This window comes from Hyperoodon ampullatus (genome assembly GCF_949752795.1).
Source record: "Hyperoodon ampullatus genome assembly, chromosome: X".
Classification (NCBI taxonomy): domain Eukaryota; kingdom Metazoa; phylum Chordata; class Mammalia; order Artiodactyla; family Ziphiidae; genus Hyperoodon; species Hyperoodon ampullatus.
In genome coordinates, this window is record NC_136913.1 from 99,494,093 (window position 1) to 99,512,522 (window position 18,430).

Below are 18,430 nucleotides of genomic sequence, written 5' to 3' on the forward strand. Positions count from 1 at the left end.
ACTGTCCTGTCCAATTTTTAAATTTAATGTAATTGAAATGTATTTAATGCATTACTGTTTACAATAATTGCTGTTGGTTTTTGTAAGTTATCAAATTTAAGGGGATTCCCTTTATCTCTATATAATTAAAGTTTTAGTTAGGAATGGCTCCTGTATTTTATCAACTTATTCTTAAAAATCTATTAAAAGATCATAAAAGTTCTTTACAGATGTTACTATAAGGGATTATATTGGCAGATTTTTTTTTTTTTTTTTTTGTGGTACACGGGCCTCTCACTGCTGTGGCCTTTCCCGTTGTGGAGTACAGGTTCCGGATGCGCAGGCTCAGCGGCCATGGCTCACGGGCCCAGCCGCTCCACGGCACGTGGGATCTTCCCAGACCGGGGCACGAACTTGTGTCCCCTGCATCGGCAGGTGGACTCTCAACCACTGCACCACCAGGGAAGCCCGGCAGATTTTTATATTAAATTGCCATTGCATTCCTGGAATAACTTTTGTTTTACTGTAATATATTTTTCATTTTACTCTTTGCTGGATTCTATTTGTGAATATTTTATTTGTAATTTTGAATCTATATCAATGAATGCTATTTGTCTCTAGTCTTATTTTTTCAGTATTTTGTAAGTTTTGATATTGACTCTGTATTATTTTAAGAAATGAATTAGAGAATTTTTAAAACTTTTTTGTGGTTATTCATCTTTTCATATATGTTAACTTAAAGACATCAATTATAACTTCTTTGTTTCCATTCTAGCTTTGGGATTGCTTTACAGTCCAACATTTCCACATTCCTTAATTATATTATCAGAATATTGGAAAATTATTATTTTTTCTGTGATGGGATTATAATCTTCAGGGTGGGGATATTCCTTTATACACTTAACAAATATTTATTGAGTGCCTACTTTGTGCAAGGCAAAGCTTGTCTCCATTATTTCATAGAAATAAAGCCCTTGTATTTTTTCATTTGCACAAATGAACTGAAATTTTACAGTGTCTATTATTCAGTCTTTGCCATTATTGTCAATATTGGTGGGGATGCCTGTGATTTTTGGAGTTACTAAAGCTGACATAATCTTTGAATGAATAAATGAATGACGGAATGTAGGAAAATGTCTTATGAAACACTACACAATTTTTACTTCTGAAAACAAGATTTAATCTCATTCAACTAATTGACTTCCCCCATGGAAATTATGCTATATGGCCTTTTTGCTATGCAACTTCTACAAAACTTTTCACATATTTCTTGTCTGGAATGTGCCTGATCACATAAATTTATCTAAAGAAAATACACTTTCATTCCATTGAGACAACTTGAAAAATCCATTTGTCTTCTTAACAAGACAAATATGAAAACTAAATTTTCACTGAAATTCTAAATATTTTGAATTAACAGGTCTGTAGTGAAATCCAGGAAGGAATGTATTTAATAAGAATCTTAGGGGATAATTGTGATCAGCCATAATTGTATGTCTTGTATGTTTGGAAGTAGACTTCTTGAAAACCCTGTACAAGGAATATTGTCCTCTATTATAAAAGCAATTGAATTTACTATTCAATAAGAAATAGTGTATGGTGATAGGGGGTACCTTAGTGTTCAGGAAAAAGTGTCAGATTTGGAGCAAAATTCTTTACTCACACTGTAGACTTGAACAAGTCTGAAAGTTTGAGACATTTTCCTCACACTGTAGGATAACAGAACTGACACTACAGAATTTTTTGTGTTGTATGGAATATAACTAAAAATGAAGTACCTAACTAACACTGTGCTTGGTATATGACAGGTACTGTACAATAACTATTTCCATTTTTGCCATTATTAAATATGTAACTGCTGAGAACTGACCAGATAGTGTATTGACTTTGTAGAGTGGATATGTATCCTCATGAGGCTATATATTGGCATATGGTGAAGTTGGATTTAGAGTGAGGTTATGATCTGTTGAGGGGGGTGTATTCTTTTATACATTTAACATATATTTATTTAGTGCCTACTTTGTGCCATGCATTGACCTAAGCATTATGAATAAAACAGTAGAAAAATAAAACAGATAACAATATTGACCCAATGCATCTTATATTCCAGTGGTTACGGCAACAAAATTTTCCACATAATGGCAGTCAGGTAATACTTGTGTATTTGAAACACAATTTGAAAAATAATTTTTGCTAGTCAAACAGTTTGAGAATACCCAAACCCTCAGCACAATCAACTTCTAGGTGGATACAATCTGAGGAGATTACAAGATAATGATGAACAGAAATGAACATTCATAAACATTTTTGTTTAGAAGAATTTTTAATAATGTCTTTGATTTCTTTGTTGTGCTCCTTGAATTCCGATGGTTGTTAGTTACACCTCTGGTATGACCAAGTATTGAACCAACCTTCCTGCAGATAAAAACTATCAACTCTAAACATAATACAAAAACAACTATCTAAAGGTACTGGAGAAAAACCTAAAACAGAAAGATTCTGGAGGGTCTCAAGACTTGGAAGAAGAGAACAGCACTGGTTGAGTTTCCAAATTTCATGACTTACAGTCGAAGAGGAAGATGCAGTCTATGTCAGGTCAAGTGCCTAAACCTCCAAAAAATCTGCAGTTATTGTAGCCCAAAGAAACTGAGGACAGAGTTTGAGGAAATCTCAAAGCTGAAAGTTGAGGGAGCATATAAGAAAGGGTAGAAATAGAGGGAACCATAGATTCTTCTCTGGGGAACCATAAACTTGGCTTAAATCTCTAGCTGACCTCTGAACCATACATGTCTGGGGCAAAATCAAATTTCCTGAGTTGCCAAATTATAAAATTCAAAATATTCAAGTTTCATCAAAGGTAAGAGGAATGCAAAGAAACTAGAAAGTATGGCCCATTCACAGGAAAAAAAATTAATAGAAAATGATCCAGAGGAAGCCTAGGCATTAGACTTACTAGACAAAGACTTTAAATCAACTCTCTCAAAAATGCTCAGATAGCCAAAGGAAACCATGGACAAAGAAATAAAGGAAACCAGAATTTTGTCTCAACAAATCAAGAATAGCAATAAAGGGATATAAATTATAAAAAGAAATCAAATAAAAATTTGGGGGATGAAAAGTACAAAAATTCAAATAAAAATTTACTAGACCAATTCAACTGCAGAATTGAGCAGAAAGAAGGAAGAATTAAGGAACTTGGAGATAGGTCAATTTAGATTATCCAGTTTGAGGAGAAGAAAGAGAAAAAAAATGAAGAAAAATGAACAACACCTGAGAGACACAAGACACTATCAAGTTTACTAAGCTCAATGAATGCTAAGCATATATTACTCCAAGAGATCCACACCAAGACATTATGGTCAAAATTACAAAGGATCTTTAACAAAATTAATAATGAATTCTCTTTAGAAACCACGGAGGCCAGAAGGCAGTGGGATGACATATTTAAAGTGCTCAACAGGGGCTTCCCTGGTGGCACAGTGGTTAAGAATCTGCCTGCCAATGCAGGGGACATGGGTTCAAGCACTGGCCTGGGAAGTTCCCACATGCTGTGGAGCAATTAAGCCCGTGCACCCCAACTACTGAGCCTGTTCTCTAGAGCCCAAAAGCCACAACTACTGAGCCCACATGCTTAGAGCCCATGCTCTGCAACAAGAGAAGCCATCGCAATGAGAAGCCCATGCACCACAACTACAGAAAGCCCGCGTGCAGCAAAGAAGACCCAACGCAGCCAAAAATACATAAATTTGTAAAAAAAAAACCAAAAAAACCAAAAAATAAATAAATAAAGAGCTCAACAGCAACAACAACAATAACAACAACAATTCTGTCAACCAAGAATTCTGCATATGGCAAAACTCTAAACTATCCTTCAAAAAATGGAGAAATTGAGATTTAAGGCACAATAAAGTCAACAAAGTTGATAAACCTTTAGCTAGAAATACTAAGAAAAAAAGAGAGAGAAGACACAAATTTCTAAAATTATAAATGAAAGTGGGGAAGGGCATTATTACTGACCTTACAGAAATTAAAAGGATTATAAGAGAATAAATGAACAATTGTACTCCAACAAACCACATAACCTAAATAAAATGGACGAATTCCTAAAAGCATGCAAGCTACTAAAAGTGACTCAAGAGACTTCCCTGGTGGTGCAGTGGTTAAGAATCCACCTGCCAATACAGGGGACTTGGGTTCGAGCCCTGATCTGGGAAGATCCCACATGCTGCAGAGCAGCTAAACCCATGCGCCACAACTAATGAACCTGTGCTCTAGAGCCCATGAGCGACAACTACTGAGCCTGCATGCCACAACTACTGAAGCTCATGTGCCTAGAGCCCATGCTCCACAACAAAGAGTAGCCCCCACTCGCTGCAACTAGAGAAAGCCTGTGCATGGCAATGAAGACCCAACACAGCCAAAATAAATAAATTAAATAAATAATTTTTTTTAAGTGACTCAAGAAGAAATAAAGACTCTGATTAGACTTTATAACAAGTAAAGACATTGCATCAGTAATCAAAAAACCTTCCAACAAGACAAGTCCTGGACCAGATGGCTTCACTGGTCAAATTTTATCAATTATTTAAAGAAGAACTAATATCAATACTTTTCAAATTTCTACAAAATAAAAGATTAGGGAACATTTGTAACTCATTCTATGAGACCAGCATTATCCAGACACAAAAGCCAGATAATGACATCACAGGAAAAGACAATTATAGACCAATATCACTTATGAATATAGATGCAAAAATCCTCAACAAAATGCTAGCGAACTAAATTTGGCATCATATTATACACCGTGACCAAGTGTGACTTATCCCAAGAATGAAAGGTGGTTCAGCACATAAAAAATCAATTAATGTAATGCATCACATTAATAGAATGAAGGTAAGAAAACCATGCGATCATCTCAAATGATGTAGAAAAAGCATTTAACAAAATCTATCTCTCTTTCATCATTAAAAACACAGAACGTACTAGGAATAAAAGGAAACTTCCTCAACATGATAAAAGGCATGTATGAAAAATCCACAGCTAACATATCCTACTCAATAATGAAATAATGAAAGATTATTCTTTAAGATCAGGAGAAAGACAAGATATCTGCTTTCACTACTTATATTCAACATTGTACTGGAAATTCTATCTAGAGAAATCAAGTGAAAGAAAATAAAAGGCAGAGGAAAATTGGAAAAGAAAAAATAAAATTACCTCTCTTCGCAGATGATGTGATCTTACATATGGAATATCCTAAAGAACCCACACACAAAAATATAGATCTAATAAATGAATTCAGCAGAGTTGAAGGTTTCAAGGTTAATACATGAAAATTAGGTATAGTTCTAAACAAGAGCAATGAGCAATCCATAAAGGAAATTATGAAAATTTCATTTATGAGAACATGCAAAAAAATTTCAACTGATAAGAGCATCAGCCATAGAAAAGAATGAAGTACTGATAGAAGCTACAAAATGGATGAACCTCAAAAAGAAAGAAACCAGACACAAATGGTCGCCTATTGTATGATTCCATTTATATAAAATAACCAGATTAGCTAAATTCAAGAGACAAAAAGCAGATAAGAAATTGTCAGGGGCTGGGGGGGGCGGGGAAAATGGAGAGTGACTGCCTAATGGGTAGTGGTTGCCTTTTGAAATGATGAAATGTTTTGGAACTAGAAAAAGGTGATGGTTGCATAATGTTGTGAATGGACTAAATGCCTCTAGATTGTACACTTTAAAGTGATTAATTTTATAATATGTAAATTTTACCTCAATAAAAAATAATGTATGTAACACTGAATGCATTATCATCATCATCGTCATATCACTACTATGGAAAACAATGTTTACCAAATTTTACTTTCTTTTATAAACTTAGATTATGAGAAGAAAAAATAAGTAGACTAAATTTAAAACTACAGTTGGTATAATTTACATAACATGTTCTTGTCTTCTCTCTGCTCTCTTTCAGATTATGTCTGGCCATTACCTAGATATTTGTGCCCCGTCTGGATTTCTTTAGATGTTTTATTTTCTACAGCGTCCATCATGCACCTCTGCGCTATTTCGCTGGATCGGTATGTAGCAATACGTAATCCTATTGAGCATAGCCGTTTCAATTCACGGACTAAGGCCATCATGAAGATTGCTATTGTTTGGGCAATTTCTTTAGGTAATTAACTTTCTTGGCCAGTAGAATTGCAGCGGCTATGCTCAATACTTTCGGATTATGTACTGTGAACAACGTACAGACGTCGACTGGTAACATTTGCGTTTAATCGGGATTCTTCTATTTAATAATTATTCTTAACCTATTTATCTGATATTTAGGTTAATAATAATGTAAGAAATGTAAACAATATAAATATGCAAATGTAAAGTTTCCATTTATCCTGCTAAAGTATTTTATGTGTCAAAAACGCCAATGAATTCTGCAACACAGACACATAACCTTTGAGATAATTAAAACAATTTGAAGATGACAAAGATATATGGTAAAATCTAAAATTTTAAAATGCAGCTTTTAAATCTTAGAAGAGATCAATCTATCCCAGAATATTAATCTTCATATTTTTATTCTAATTCTATATCTTCAGTGGAAAAATTTATAGTGCAATACGAATCTTCACAAAGTAAACATGCCAAAATTTATGCTGTTAATCAACCTAAAATATACTATTTCCCCTTCATTTTTAAATATCTCCTTGAATTCTGGTTATACAGAAACAAAAACATCTATTGGTTTCTTTAAAGATTTGGGGGAGGTTAAAGGGAGAGAAATGATCATCTTACTGCTTTTATTTAAAATATTCATGCTCAACAATACTAATATTCAAGTCACAAAATTTAACCAATTGGAATAGAAAGGATTTTACAATCCATTTTTTCCTTTTTTTCTCCTCCAGTTGGAACGTACATTTAGTGTCTCATTAAATAATTCCTCTTCAAAGTTATGTTTCTGTAAAAGATTCTGATAAATTTTATAAGATCAAGATGTCTTTACTGATATCATGTAAAGATTTTGACTCTGGGTTCATTGATAAAATAAATTTAAGTTTTAAGATTGTTCTATTATAGGTGAATGCACACACACACACACACACACACACACACACCCCTTCGGATAAAAAGCAATGAAATTTCTCCAAGGAAAAAAAGTGAATCTATATACACAATTTGACCTACATAGTCAAGGACTTACACATTTTACCCTCTCCATCATGAAGACCTTCTCTAGAAAGATGCCAGTTCTTACGGTGCTTACAAAGGAAATACACAGCTAAATTAAATCAGAATATTAAAGGGATCACCTTCTAACAATTGCAGACTGGGTAATTTGGACTGACTCTTGTGCTAAATACAACAAAAATATGGGGAAAATACTATAAGCATTGAGAAGCTAATAAGAAAATCTACAAACAATAAATGCTGGGGAGTGTGTGGAGAAAAGGGAACCCTCTTGCACTGTTGGTGGGAATGTAAATTGATACAACCACGATGGAGAACAGTATGGAGGTTCCTTAAAAAAATAAAAATAAAACTACCATATGACCCAGCAGTCTCACTACTGGGCATACACCCTGAGAAAACCATAATTCAAAAAGAGTCATGTACGACAATGTTCATTGCAGCTCTATTTACAATAGCCAGGACATGGAAGCAACCTAAGTGTCCATCGACAGATGAATGGATAAAGAAGATGTGGCACATATATATAATGGAATACTACTCAGCCATAAAAAGAAATGAAATTGAGTTATTTGTAGTGAGGTGGGTGGACCTAGAGTCTGTCATATAGAGTGAAGTAAGTCAGAAAGAGAAAAACAAATACCGTATGCTAACACATATATATGGCATCTAAAAAAAATAGTTCTGAAGAACCTAAGGGCAGGGTAGGAATAAATATGCAGACATAGAGAATGGACTTGAGGACATGGGGAGGGGGAAGGGTAAGTTGGGACAAAGTGAGAGAGTGACATGGACATATATACACTACCAAATGTAAAATAGATAGCTAGTGGGAAACAGCCACATAGCACAGGGAGATCAGCTCTGTGCTTTGTGACCACCTAGAGGGGTGGGATAGGGAGGGTGGGAGGTACACACAAGAGGGAGAAGATATGGGGATATATGCATATGTATTGTTGATTCACTTTGTTATAAAGCAGAAACTAACACACCACTGTAAAGCAATTGTACTCCAATAAAGATGTTTTAAAAAAAAAAAGATAGTGAGACATCCATAAAATGACAGAAATCCAGGAAAAATGATTATGACTTTTGGGTCACATCTGCTAATGAGGCATTTGCAAACCTGAAGATGTGATGACAGGTTGAGAAGCTCATTCAAGTCTCACGAGCCTGGCAAGGGTCAACCAACTTGGGCTTATTTTTGGATCCCAAAGGACTGTACACTAGAAGTAAGGATGAACCAGGGTTAAACCACCCATCTAACCAAAATAATCTTGAGCCTGGAAATTGGATTAAGGTGATTTCACAGTCTTCACCTTTCCAATTTTCTTGGTATAAACAAAAAAACCTTATCATCCTAGGCTTCAAATGACTTCTTTCAATAACTTTCAATTCCTGTAACTGAAATACAATGATAAACAGACACATGAAGAAACAAGACAAATGAACTAGATATAACACAATAAAAGATAATACAGATGAACCCACAGGCACTCAAGATAGTTGAATTACCTGACATAGACTTTAAACAACTATTTGTAGTGTGAACATGGAAATTACAAGCTGAACTTACATATTTCAGCAAGAAACTGCAAGCTATAAAGGGTGACATTTAAGATATAAGAAACAACGAGAAAACCTGGAGCTCAAGCATACCATGAAAACCTTAGAACTCAAAGACAGATTAGACATGGCTAAAGAGAGCATTACTAGAGGTCAGGCAGAAGAAACTGTGATGAATGAAGCAAGGAAAATCGAAGGATATAAAAGAGAAAATAATATAAGGGACATACAGTACAAAGTGAGAAGAATTCCACAAGGTGAGAAAAGAATGGCAGAAAAGCAATATTTGAAGAAATAACGGCTTTTCAAATTGATGAAAAACACCGATTCTCACATTTAAAGAGCTCAAGTCTCAAGCAGAATGAATAAAAAAACAATCAACATTTAGACCCATCATTGTGACATTGCAGAAAAAGAGAAAACATATATCAACCTTAAAGAAAAAAAGATCAAGTTAGTTCAGTAGAGCAACGATAAGATGGATGAATCCCTTCTCAACAGCAACAGAGAAAACTAGAAGATATTAAAATGATAGTGTCAGTGTGCTGATAAAAAGTGAATGCTGGGACTTCCTGGGCAGTCCAGTGGTTAAGACTCACACTTGCACTGCAGAGGGCACATGTTCGATCTCTGGTCTGGGAACTAGGATCCCGCATGGCACAGGGAGTGGTGAAAAAAAATTTTTTTTTAATGAATGCTAAATTAGAATCATATATTCAGCAAAATTATACCTCAAGAATCAAAGTGAAATAAAGACATTATCAAGCAAAAACTAAGAGAACGTGACAAAAGCAGGCTCCTGCTTAACAAAATACTAAAGGGTGTTCTTCAAACAAAGGAAAATGGCCACAAAAGGAAGGTTGGAGATGCAGGAAGCAATTAAGTGCAATGGAAATGGTAAATGTGTAGTTAAATATAAATAAACATTGACTGTATAAAACAATAATGATAATGTCTTATGGCATTCAGTATATTAATGGAACTAAAATGCACAGAACAGTAGCATATAAGAACAGAGGGTTGAAAGTAAACTTTTTTCACTGTCCAGGAGAAAAATAAAAATGATATTTAGTATTAAGCTTTGATGAATAAAGTATAACTGTCCATTCAATGGTAATCACTAATAGAAAAGAAACGTTTACCTTCCAAATTTTTAGAAGAATATTAGAGAATAATATAACAAAATCCAAAAGGAGGCAATAAAAGATAAAAAATAGGAATACAGATCAGGTGGGAAAATATAGAAACACATACTAAGATGGCAAAATTAAAACCAAATATATCCATAATTATATTAATTGTAAATAGGACTACATATTCTAAGACTATCAGGCAATATTTGAAAAAATAATCCAACTATGTGTTTATAAGACACATATATATCATAAGGAAAGTAAGGGATTAAAAAGGTACTCCACACAAACACTAACCAACAGAAAGATTGTATAGCTATATTAGTAATCTATCAGAATAGATTTTTCAGCAAAAAACAATTATTTTAAAGAAAGAAGGTTACTTCATGATTATGAAGGAGTTAATTCATTTGGAAGACACAGAATAATGAATGTATGTATATAATATTATGGCCTATTAAATTAAACATGGACAGAATTGTAAGGACAAATAGGCAAGTCTACAATCATGGTGTAAAATTTTAACACACCCTTGTCAGTGATTGTATGAGGACAATGAAAAAAGCTGAACTCAGTGACAAGTGAAAAATACATATTCCTATCATTTGCATAAGAAATATTTAACAAAATTGACCATATATTTGGCCATAAATTAACTCTCAATAAGTTTCAAGTGTTGGAATCATAAAGTAATTCAAATTCAAATGAAATAGAAATGTTTACCAAAAGGTAACTAGAAAAATCTACATATATTTGGAAATTAAGAAATTATTTTCCAATAAACTTTGACCCAGTGGATTTAGAATCCACTGATGACTCTTCTCTGAGCCATTTATTATTATATGATTGTAAACTAATAATTTTTCTCACTTTATTATTCTTTCTTCCTTTATTAGTTGGCATTGTACTGTAAGGAAGGTTTTCCCTCCCACTTTGTTATTCATTTATTCATATTGGTAAATACTCCTGAATTATTTTGTAATCAATGTAACTTAATTCATTACTGTCCTTAATTATTTGGATGCTCAAATTGTCCCAGATTTGTCCAATAACTCCTTTTGTTATGTCCCATCAGCACTTTAAGCACTTTCTTGCTTTCTGTCGTTGATTTTGCCAGATTTACCCTTTATTTTCCATGTCCCAGTTCTGAAATCAGTTATTTCATACAAGGAACCCTTGGTTTTTTTTAGTGGTCAGAGGTTTTACAAACAGATATGGAATCTAGGTACACTCATTGCTATATCTATGCCTTTAATTCCAATCCAGTAACACAGGATTCTTCTGCTACCTTCCCAATTCCTTGTTATTCCTCACCTTTCTCACAATGAGTAACCTGATCCTCAAAAGCATCAATATATTTATTTAATATTTATATTTTCTGAATCCTACAATATGAAAATTCATTTCAGAATTGCGATCCTCATACCACACAGTAAATAAAATGCTATGTTTAAAATTGTATTGCAATTGTTTTTTTTGTTTTTTGGGGTTTTATTTTGTTGCCTTTAGAATGTTTCCCGCTGAGGTTATATGTCAAACCATTGTGTTCAAAATGTTAGAATTAGTATGGATTTTTTCTTCTGTGTGGTTCTGTTACCAATTCTTTAAAGTTAGGGATTTTTTTGGTTTCTGTATGCATTCAGTATTGATTTACCCTACCTTGCTGCCTTTATTTTTTAATATGTAAGACCTTAATATGATGTTCCAAAGGTATGCAAATAGTATACTCAGAGAAGTGTCACTCTTTCTTCTCTCCCTTGGTTAACCCGTTCAATAATTTCTAGACTACACTTCGAAGTTTATTTTTGCAAAAAACTATATATATTCTTGTTTCTCCTTTCTTAGATAAAAGATAAAATACTACATACATGTTAACACTTTGCTGTTCTTTACTTTGTAATATGTCCTGGGAATCCCTCTCTATCCATTCATAGTAAGATGGTAGATGTAAACCCAAATATCATGTAAATGACCTAAACACTCTGTTTAAAAGCCAAATTCCTTTTTTAAATGCTCATTAGTACTGCATTTTATAGATATATCGTAATTTATTTAACCAGTCTCCTGTGTAGTATGAGCATTTTTTTCTAATATTTTGTAATTATCAATAATTCCACCAGAAACAATCATGTGCATACCATTCTCTCACTCTGTGTGTGTGTGTTTCATATTTTTGAAAGTTTAATTTCACCAAAAATTCCTAGAAATAGAGTTGAGTTATCAAGAGATTAATGTATACATATACATTTAGTTAGGAGTTGAAACATTTTTCATTTCCATGAGAGCTGATTTCTCCAAAATCTTGTTAACAAAGTGTATTTTCAAACTTTAAAATTTTGCCAATTCAATAAGTGAGAAATGTTATCTAAGTGGTTTTAGTTTGCATCTACATTATTATGGTTGAATTTGTGCTTGTTTTCATATGTCATTACTAACTTGGTTTTCACAAAGTGATTGTGCCTTTTGCTTGTTTTTCTATCTGGTTCTTTAACTTTTTATTTCTCAATTTTAATGGCTCTTTATACATCAAAGATGTACACAGTTTACATGTAAATGAAAATATTTTCTGTGTTTCCTACTTGCTATAGCTTATAGTGTTTTTGCCATGCAAAATTATTATTATTTTGCAGTTCATTTTATCAATCAGATTTCCTTTCTATGTTGAGTAATAGTTATAAATCCTCTTCCTATACTCAGGTTAAACAATTAATCACCCATATTTTACTCCTTTTACTTTTAGGCCTCTAATCCACTTGGAGTTTATTTTTGGTGGTGGTGAGATACTCATTTAATTTTATCTTCTTCCATATAACCATTCAGTTGTCTCATGCTTTTTATTCAAAAAGTCAATCTACTCTGTAATATATGATGCTATCTTTATAGCATATTAAATTTTCTTACATATCTAGGCCTGCCTCTGAAGTTTACACTCTATTCTACTACTGTGTCTATTTGTGTGCTAATTCCACACTGTCTTAATTATGAAAGTTTTATAATAAATTTTGTCATCTGATATGGTTAGCCTCCACTCATTGCTCTTATTTCTCAGGGCTTGTCTAGAAATTCTGGAATGTTTAATTTTCCCTATGAGCTTTAACATTAACTTTCATACTTCCATTTTAAAAGTCTGTTTATATTTTGGTAGAGGTCTCTTTAAATTTATAAATTAAGAAGAAATAAACAACTGAATTTTTTTAAAATACTTTTTCTAATCTATATACTAAATTAGATTATGGCCACTCTGTCTCTCAGACCTTACAGCAAGCTTATTATATAGTCATTCTCATGTCTTCCTTGTCACCATTTATAATCCATCTCATAAGAATCAATTTTGTGGCTTTATCACTCTACTGAAACTATCTCTGTGAATTCATTAGTGACTTCTTAATTGTTTATTACTTATCAAATTTTTGGTCTCAGGATTCCTTATACACTTAAATGTTATTGAAGACTCCAAAGAACTTTTGTTTATATGAATTATATCTATTTAGAAATAGATATACCATTATATCTATTTAGAAATATATATACTATATATATATTTATATATATATAGTATATATAGTATATAATATAGTATATAATATATAATAGTATATAATATAGTATATAATATATAATAGTATATAATATATATACTATTATATCTATTTAGAAATATATCTATCTAGAAATTAAAATTGAGAAAATTTTAAATTACTTATGTGTGGATTTATTTAAAAATAATAAACCTATTATATGTTAACATAAATAACATAGCTCTATGAACAATAGCTATCTTTTCTAAAAAAATGAAATTAGTGAATAGAGTAGCATTGTCTTATACTTTTTTAAATTAAATTTGAGATTTAAATTAAATTAAATTTAAATTTAATTTAATTTAAATTTAATTAAATTTTAAATTAAAATTGAGAAAATTTTAAATTATTTATGTGTGGATTTATTTTAAAATAATAAACCTATTATATGTTAACATAAATAACATAGCTCTATGAACAATAGCTATATTTTCTAAAAAAATGAAATTAGTGAATAGAGTAGCATTATCTTACACTTTTTTCAAATCTCTTTATCTTCTGGCTTAGGAGACAGCTAGATTCTCACTTCTGCTTCTGCATCTAATCTATTGTAATAAGCTACTTTTGTTGAATTATGTGAAGAATATACATATACCCATTACAGATAGATAGCTTCAATACGGGAAAATGTTTTAATAACGTGTTCAGATAATAGTGGACTTTTTTTTGACACTGCACTAAAATTCAGCAAGTGGTAGTTTCTTAAGTTTAGTTGCAATGTGGAATCGGAAACCATATCACTGAATTTTTCATATGCTGTTACATTAAAATCCACTAATCTGTCGTTCATTTTGAAGGATATTTTATCCATGCTTTATTTTGTAACATCAAGCATAAGTATTTTGGAAAATATTGGTTCATTGGGTTGTGCAGATTTTTCAAATGTTAATACAATACCAAAAATCGCATGCATTAATAATTCCTACCAATCTTATCAGAAATGGCTCTAAATATAGGGAAAATATCAAGCTTTCCTGGGCAGATACAAGTTTTCCAAAGTTCTAATATTTACCTGAAAGCTCAAGTTTTATCATTAGCAGGAAATGCCAGTTGTTTTTTCCTTGACACAACAGATTCAACTCATTCATCTTTGAGAAAATATCTGCCAATTATCCAAGTATGAATAACCCTATTGTGTCTGGCAGTCATTCTTTCAAGTAAAAATGTTATTCCATGAAAAAAAATGGCTAGTTTATCTTCCAACTCTAACAATTGCATAAGTGTTTTTCCTCAAAGCAACCATCTTATGTCAGTATGCAGCAGTAGTGCTCTATGTATACTTCCATTTCATCCCATGGATTATTAAAAGGGTCAAAATTTAATTAAATTAATGTTTGATTTTACTGCTTCATCAAAGACATTCTTAAGTAAAACTGACCTTTTTTCCCCTGAAAGTGTGTGTTGGTAAACAATACAAGGACTACTTGTACAGTTTGGTGTCACTAGCTTGATTCACGCTAAGGCACCAGCAGTTTTACTCACCATTATTTTGCACCATGTAACCACACAGTGAAAACAGCAAATAAAACATTAATATTATTATGGAAGTAGTTTTGACTTCATAAAACCATTGAAATTGTCTTAGAGACACTGAGGTACCCATGGACCAAATTTTAAGAACTATGTTTCCAACTCTAGCTCTCTCTGTGATGTTTGAAACAGTGGAAGATGCTTTCCTCATAATTCTCTCTTCCTCTGCATGCTACCACATCAGTTTTCTTTTCTTCCTTCTTTCTGTCTGCTCCTATTCAACTTATTCATTTTCTGCTTTACTCTCACTCTTCCCAGCATTCTGTCCTTTCCAATTGCTTATACACATTTCCTGGCTTACTTCATGCACAGAAATAACTTGAAATCTCTACTGACGACACTCAAATAAATATTTCTACTTATTTCTATCCAGATTATCTATCCAGATCTCTAGCTTAAGCTGTATAGAGATGAAGATTGGATATAAATATTTCAAATGCCATCTCACCAAGTTTGTACTCATCACCTTTCTCCCATTTCCATTTTCCCCTCCTCCTACACTTTTGTTTCTCAAGTGTGTTCTCAAAGCAACAGCATCTCCCATATACCCAAAAAAGAAATCTGAGAATCATTTTAGACTCTTTCTCTTTCTTCCTATAGCCAATCAACACAACCTGTTCTTAATATTTCTCCTTAGTATTTCTCACATTCTAGTTTCTCCATTCCCTCAGTTGCTTTCTTAGTTTAAGCCTTTATTGTTAATCATTCATGCATCCACACCTCCTTCTCTCCTATCTCTGAGGAAGAGATAGTTCTTACCATATCCAAGACACGTCTTCATTTCCTTAAGTGAGCTGGGTACACCCATGACAATAAGAACTAAAGATTCTTCTTCAAATCCCCATGTTCAGTTACTCAGAGTATTTCTTCAAACATTGCTTTTCTATCATTTTCTCTGTGCCTTGTTTTATGCCTTGTTTGATTTCCTAATCATCTTGTTTCTGCATATTGATTCACCCTTCTCCTTTAGCCAGGGCCGTTTTGGGTTGCTACACAAAATTCTCTATCATATTAGTGAGTAATTATTTGAACACCCAATAAGGCACTGCTGCCTTAAGGAATTTTGTCCATGTTCATGACTCATTAGTAGCCATAGTTCACAAGTTCAACCCATGCCCTCAGGATATCTCCTCTTTCAACAACATCTTCTCAACATATGTTGGTTGATAGTGCTGTTCAAGTGCACTTTATTTATATTGTTTTTTCTACTAGCTTTATGAATTACTGATTGATTAATTTTTCCAGATTTATTGACATGTAATTTACATATAACACTATGTAAGTTTAAGGCATTCAACATGATTATTCAATATACATTTATATTGTGAAATGATTACCATAATAATGTTATTTAATACATTCATCACCTCATGTCACCCATGAAGGCATCTGGTCCTGGACTTTGTTAGAGTTTTTTTTATTATTTATTCAACTTTATTACTGATAACTAGTCTGTTCATGTTTTCTATTTCTTCCTGATTCAGTCTTTGGAGATTGTACACTTCTAGGAATTTGTCCATGTCTTCTAGGTTGTCCATTTTATTGGTGTATAGTTGTAGTAATCTCCTAGGATCCTTCATTTTTCTGTGATTGCAGTTGTAACTTCTCCTTATTCATGTATGATTTTATTGATTCAGGCTCTTTCTCTTTTTTTTCTTCATGAGTCTAGCTAAAGGTTTATCAATTTTGTTTGTCTTTTAGAAGAATCAGCTCTTAGTTTCATTGATCATTTCTTTTGTTTCTTAGTCTTTACTTCATCTATTTCTGCTCTAATCTTTATGATTTCTTTCCTCTACTAACTTCAGGTTTTGTTTGTACTTCTTTTTCTAGTTGCTTTAGGTGTAAGCTTATGTTTTATATTTGAGATTTTTCTTGTTTCCTAAGGTTGGCTTGTATTGCTATAACCTTCCTTCTTAGAACTGCTTTTGCTACATCCCATAGATTTTGGATGGTTGGGTTTCTGTTTTCATTTGTCTCCAGGTATTTTTATATTTCTTCTTTGATTTCTTCTGTGACTCCTTGGTTGTTTAGTAGCATATTGTTTAGTCTCCACATGTTTGTGTTTTTCACAGTTTTTTTTTTCTTGTAGTTGATTTCTAGTCTCATAGCATTGTGGTCAGATAAGATACTTGATATGTTTTCAATTTTCTTAAATTTATTGAGACTTCTTTGTGGCCTAGCATATGATCTATCCTGGAGAATGTTCCATGTGCACTTGAAAAGAATGTTTACTCTGCTGCTTTTGGATGGAATGTTCTCTCTATATATATATGAAATCCTTTTAGTTTAATGTGTCATTTAAGGCCAGTGTTTCCTTATTGATTTTTGGTCTGGATGATCTGTTCTTTGACAAAAGTGGGGTGATAAAATCTCCTACTATAATTGTGTTACTGTCAATTTCTCTCTTTATATCTGTTAAAATTTGCTTTATGTATTTAGGTGCTCCTATGTTGGGTGCATATATATTTACAATTGTTATGTCTTCTTCTTGGATTGATCCCTTGATCATTATGTGGTGTCCTTCCTTGTCTCTTGTAACTGCCTTTATTTTAAAGTTTATTTTATCTGATATAAGTATTGCTACCCCAGATTCCTTTTGATTTCCATTTGCATGGAATATCTTCTTCCATCCCCTCACTTTCAGTGTGTATGCGTCTTTAGATCTGAAGTGAGTCTCTTGTAGGCAGCATATATGGGTCTTGTTTTTGTATCCATTCAGGTATTCTAAGTCTTTTGATTGGAGCATTTAGCCTATTTACATTTAAAGTAATTATTGATAGGTATATACCTATCAATTTGTTCATTGTTTTGGGGTTATCTGTAGTTCACCTTTTTTCCTTTCTTCTTCCTTTGTTCTCTTCCCTTGTGATTTGATGACTATCATTAGTGTTATGTTTGGATTCCTTCCTCTTTTTTGTGTGTGCATCTATTATAGATTTTTGGTTTGTGGTTACCATGAGGTGTATATATAGGAATCTCTATATATACATGATTATTTTGAGTTGCTGATCTTTTCATTTCAAATGCATTTTAGCAACCTTGCATTTTAATCATCTCCCTCATGGTTACTATTTTTGACATATTATACATCCTTTTGTTTTGTGTATCTCCTAACTACTTATTGTGGATATAAATGACTTTACTACTTTTGTCTTAATTTTCCTACTCATTTTGTACATGGTTTATTTACTCTCTTTACTGTATATTTGCCTTTACCAGTGAGTTTTTTCTTTCATAATTTTCATGTTTCTAGTTGTGGCCTTTTCTTTTTCACTTCGGGAAGTCCCTTTAACATTTCTTGTAAAGCTGACTTGGTGGTGCTAAACTCTTTTAGCTTTTGCTTACCTGTAAAAATTTTTATATCTCCATCAAATCTGAATGAAATCCTGCCTAGTAGAGTATACTTGTTTTAGTTTTTCCCTTTCATCACTTTAAATATATTATGTCA

The 18,430-nt window shown here is 32.6% G+C and overlaps 1 protein-coding gene across 2 annotated transcripts in view; it reads left to right on the plus strand.

Moving 5' to 3' along the window:
- HTR2C (5-hydroxytryptamine receptor 2C) overlaps positions 1-18,430 on the plus strand; it is a gene marked incomplete at both ends in the record, with an annotated part of 129,857 nt that overhangs the window by 70,615 nt on the left and 40,812 nt on the right. The window contains one exon of one of the 2 annotated variants that reach the window (XM_079728287.1): positions 5,959-6,159. In XM_079728287.1, coding sequence (XP_079584413.1) covers positions 5,959-6,159 — 201 coding nt within the window. The remainder of the gene's footprint in view (positions 1-5,958; positions 6,160-18,430) is intronic. The other variant, XM_079728288.1, reaches the window with a different exon arrangement.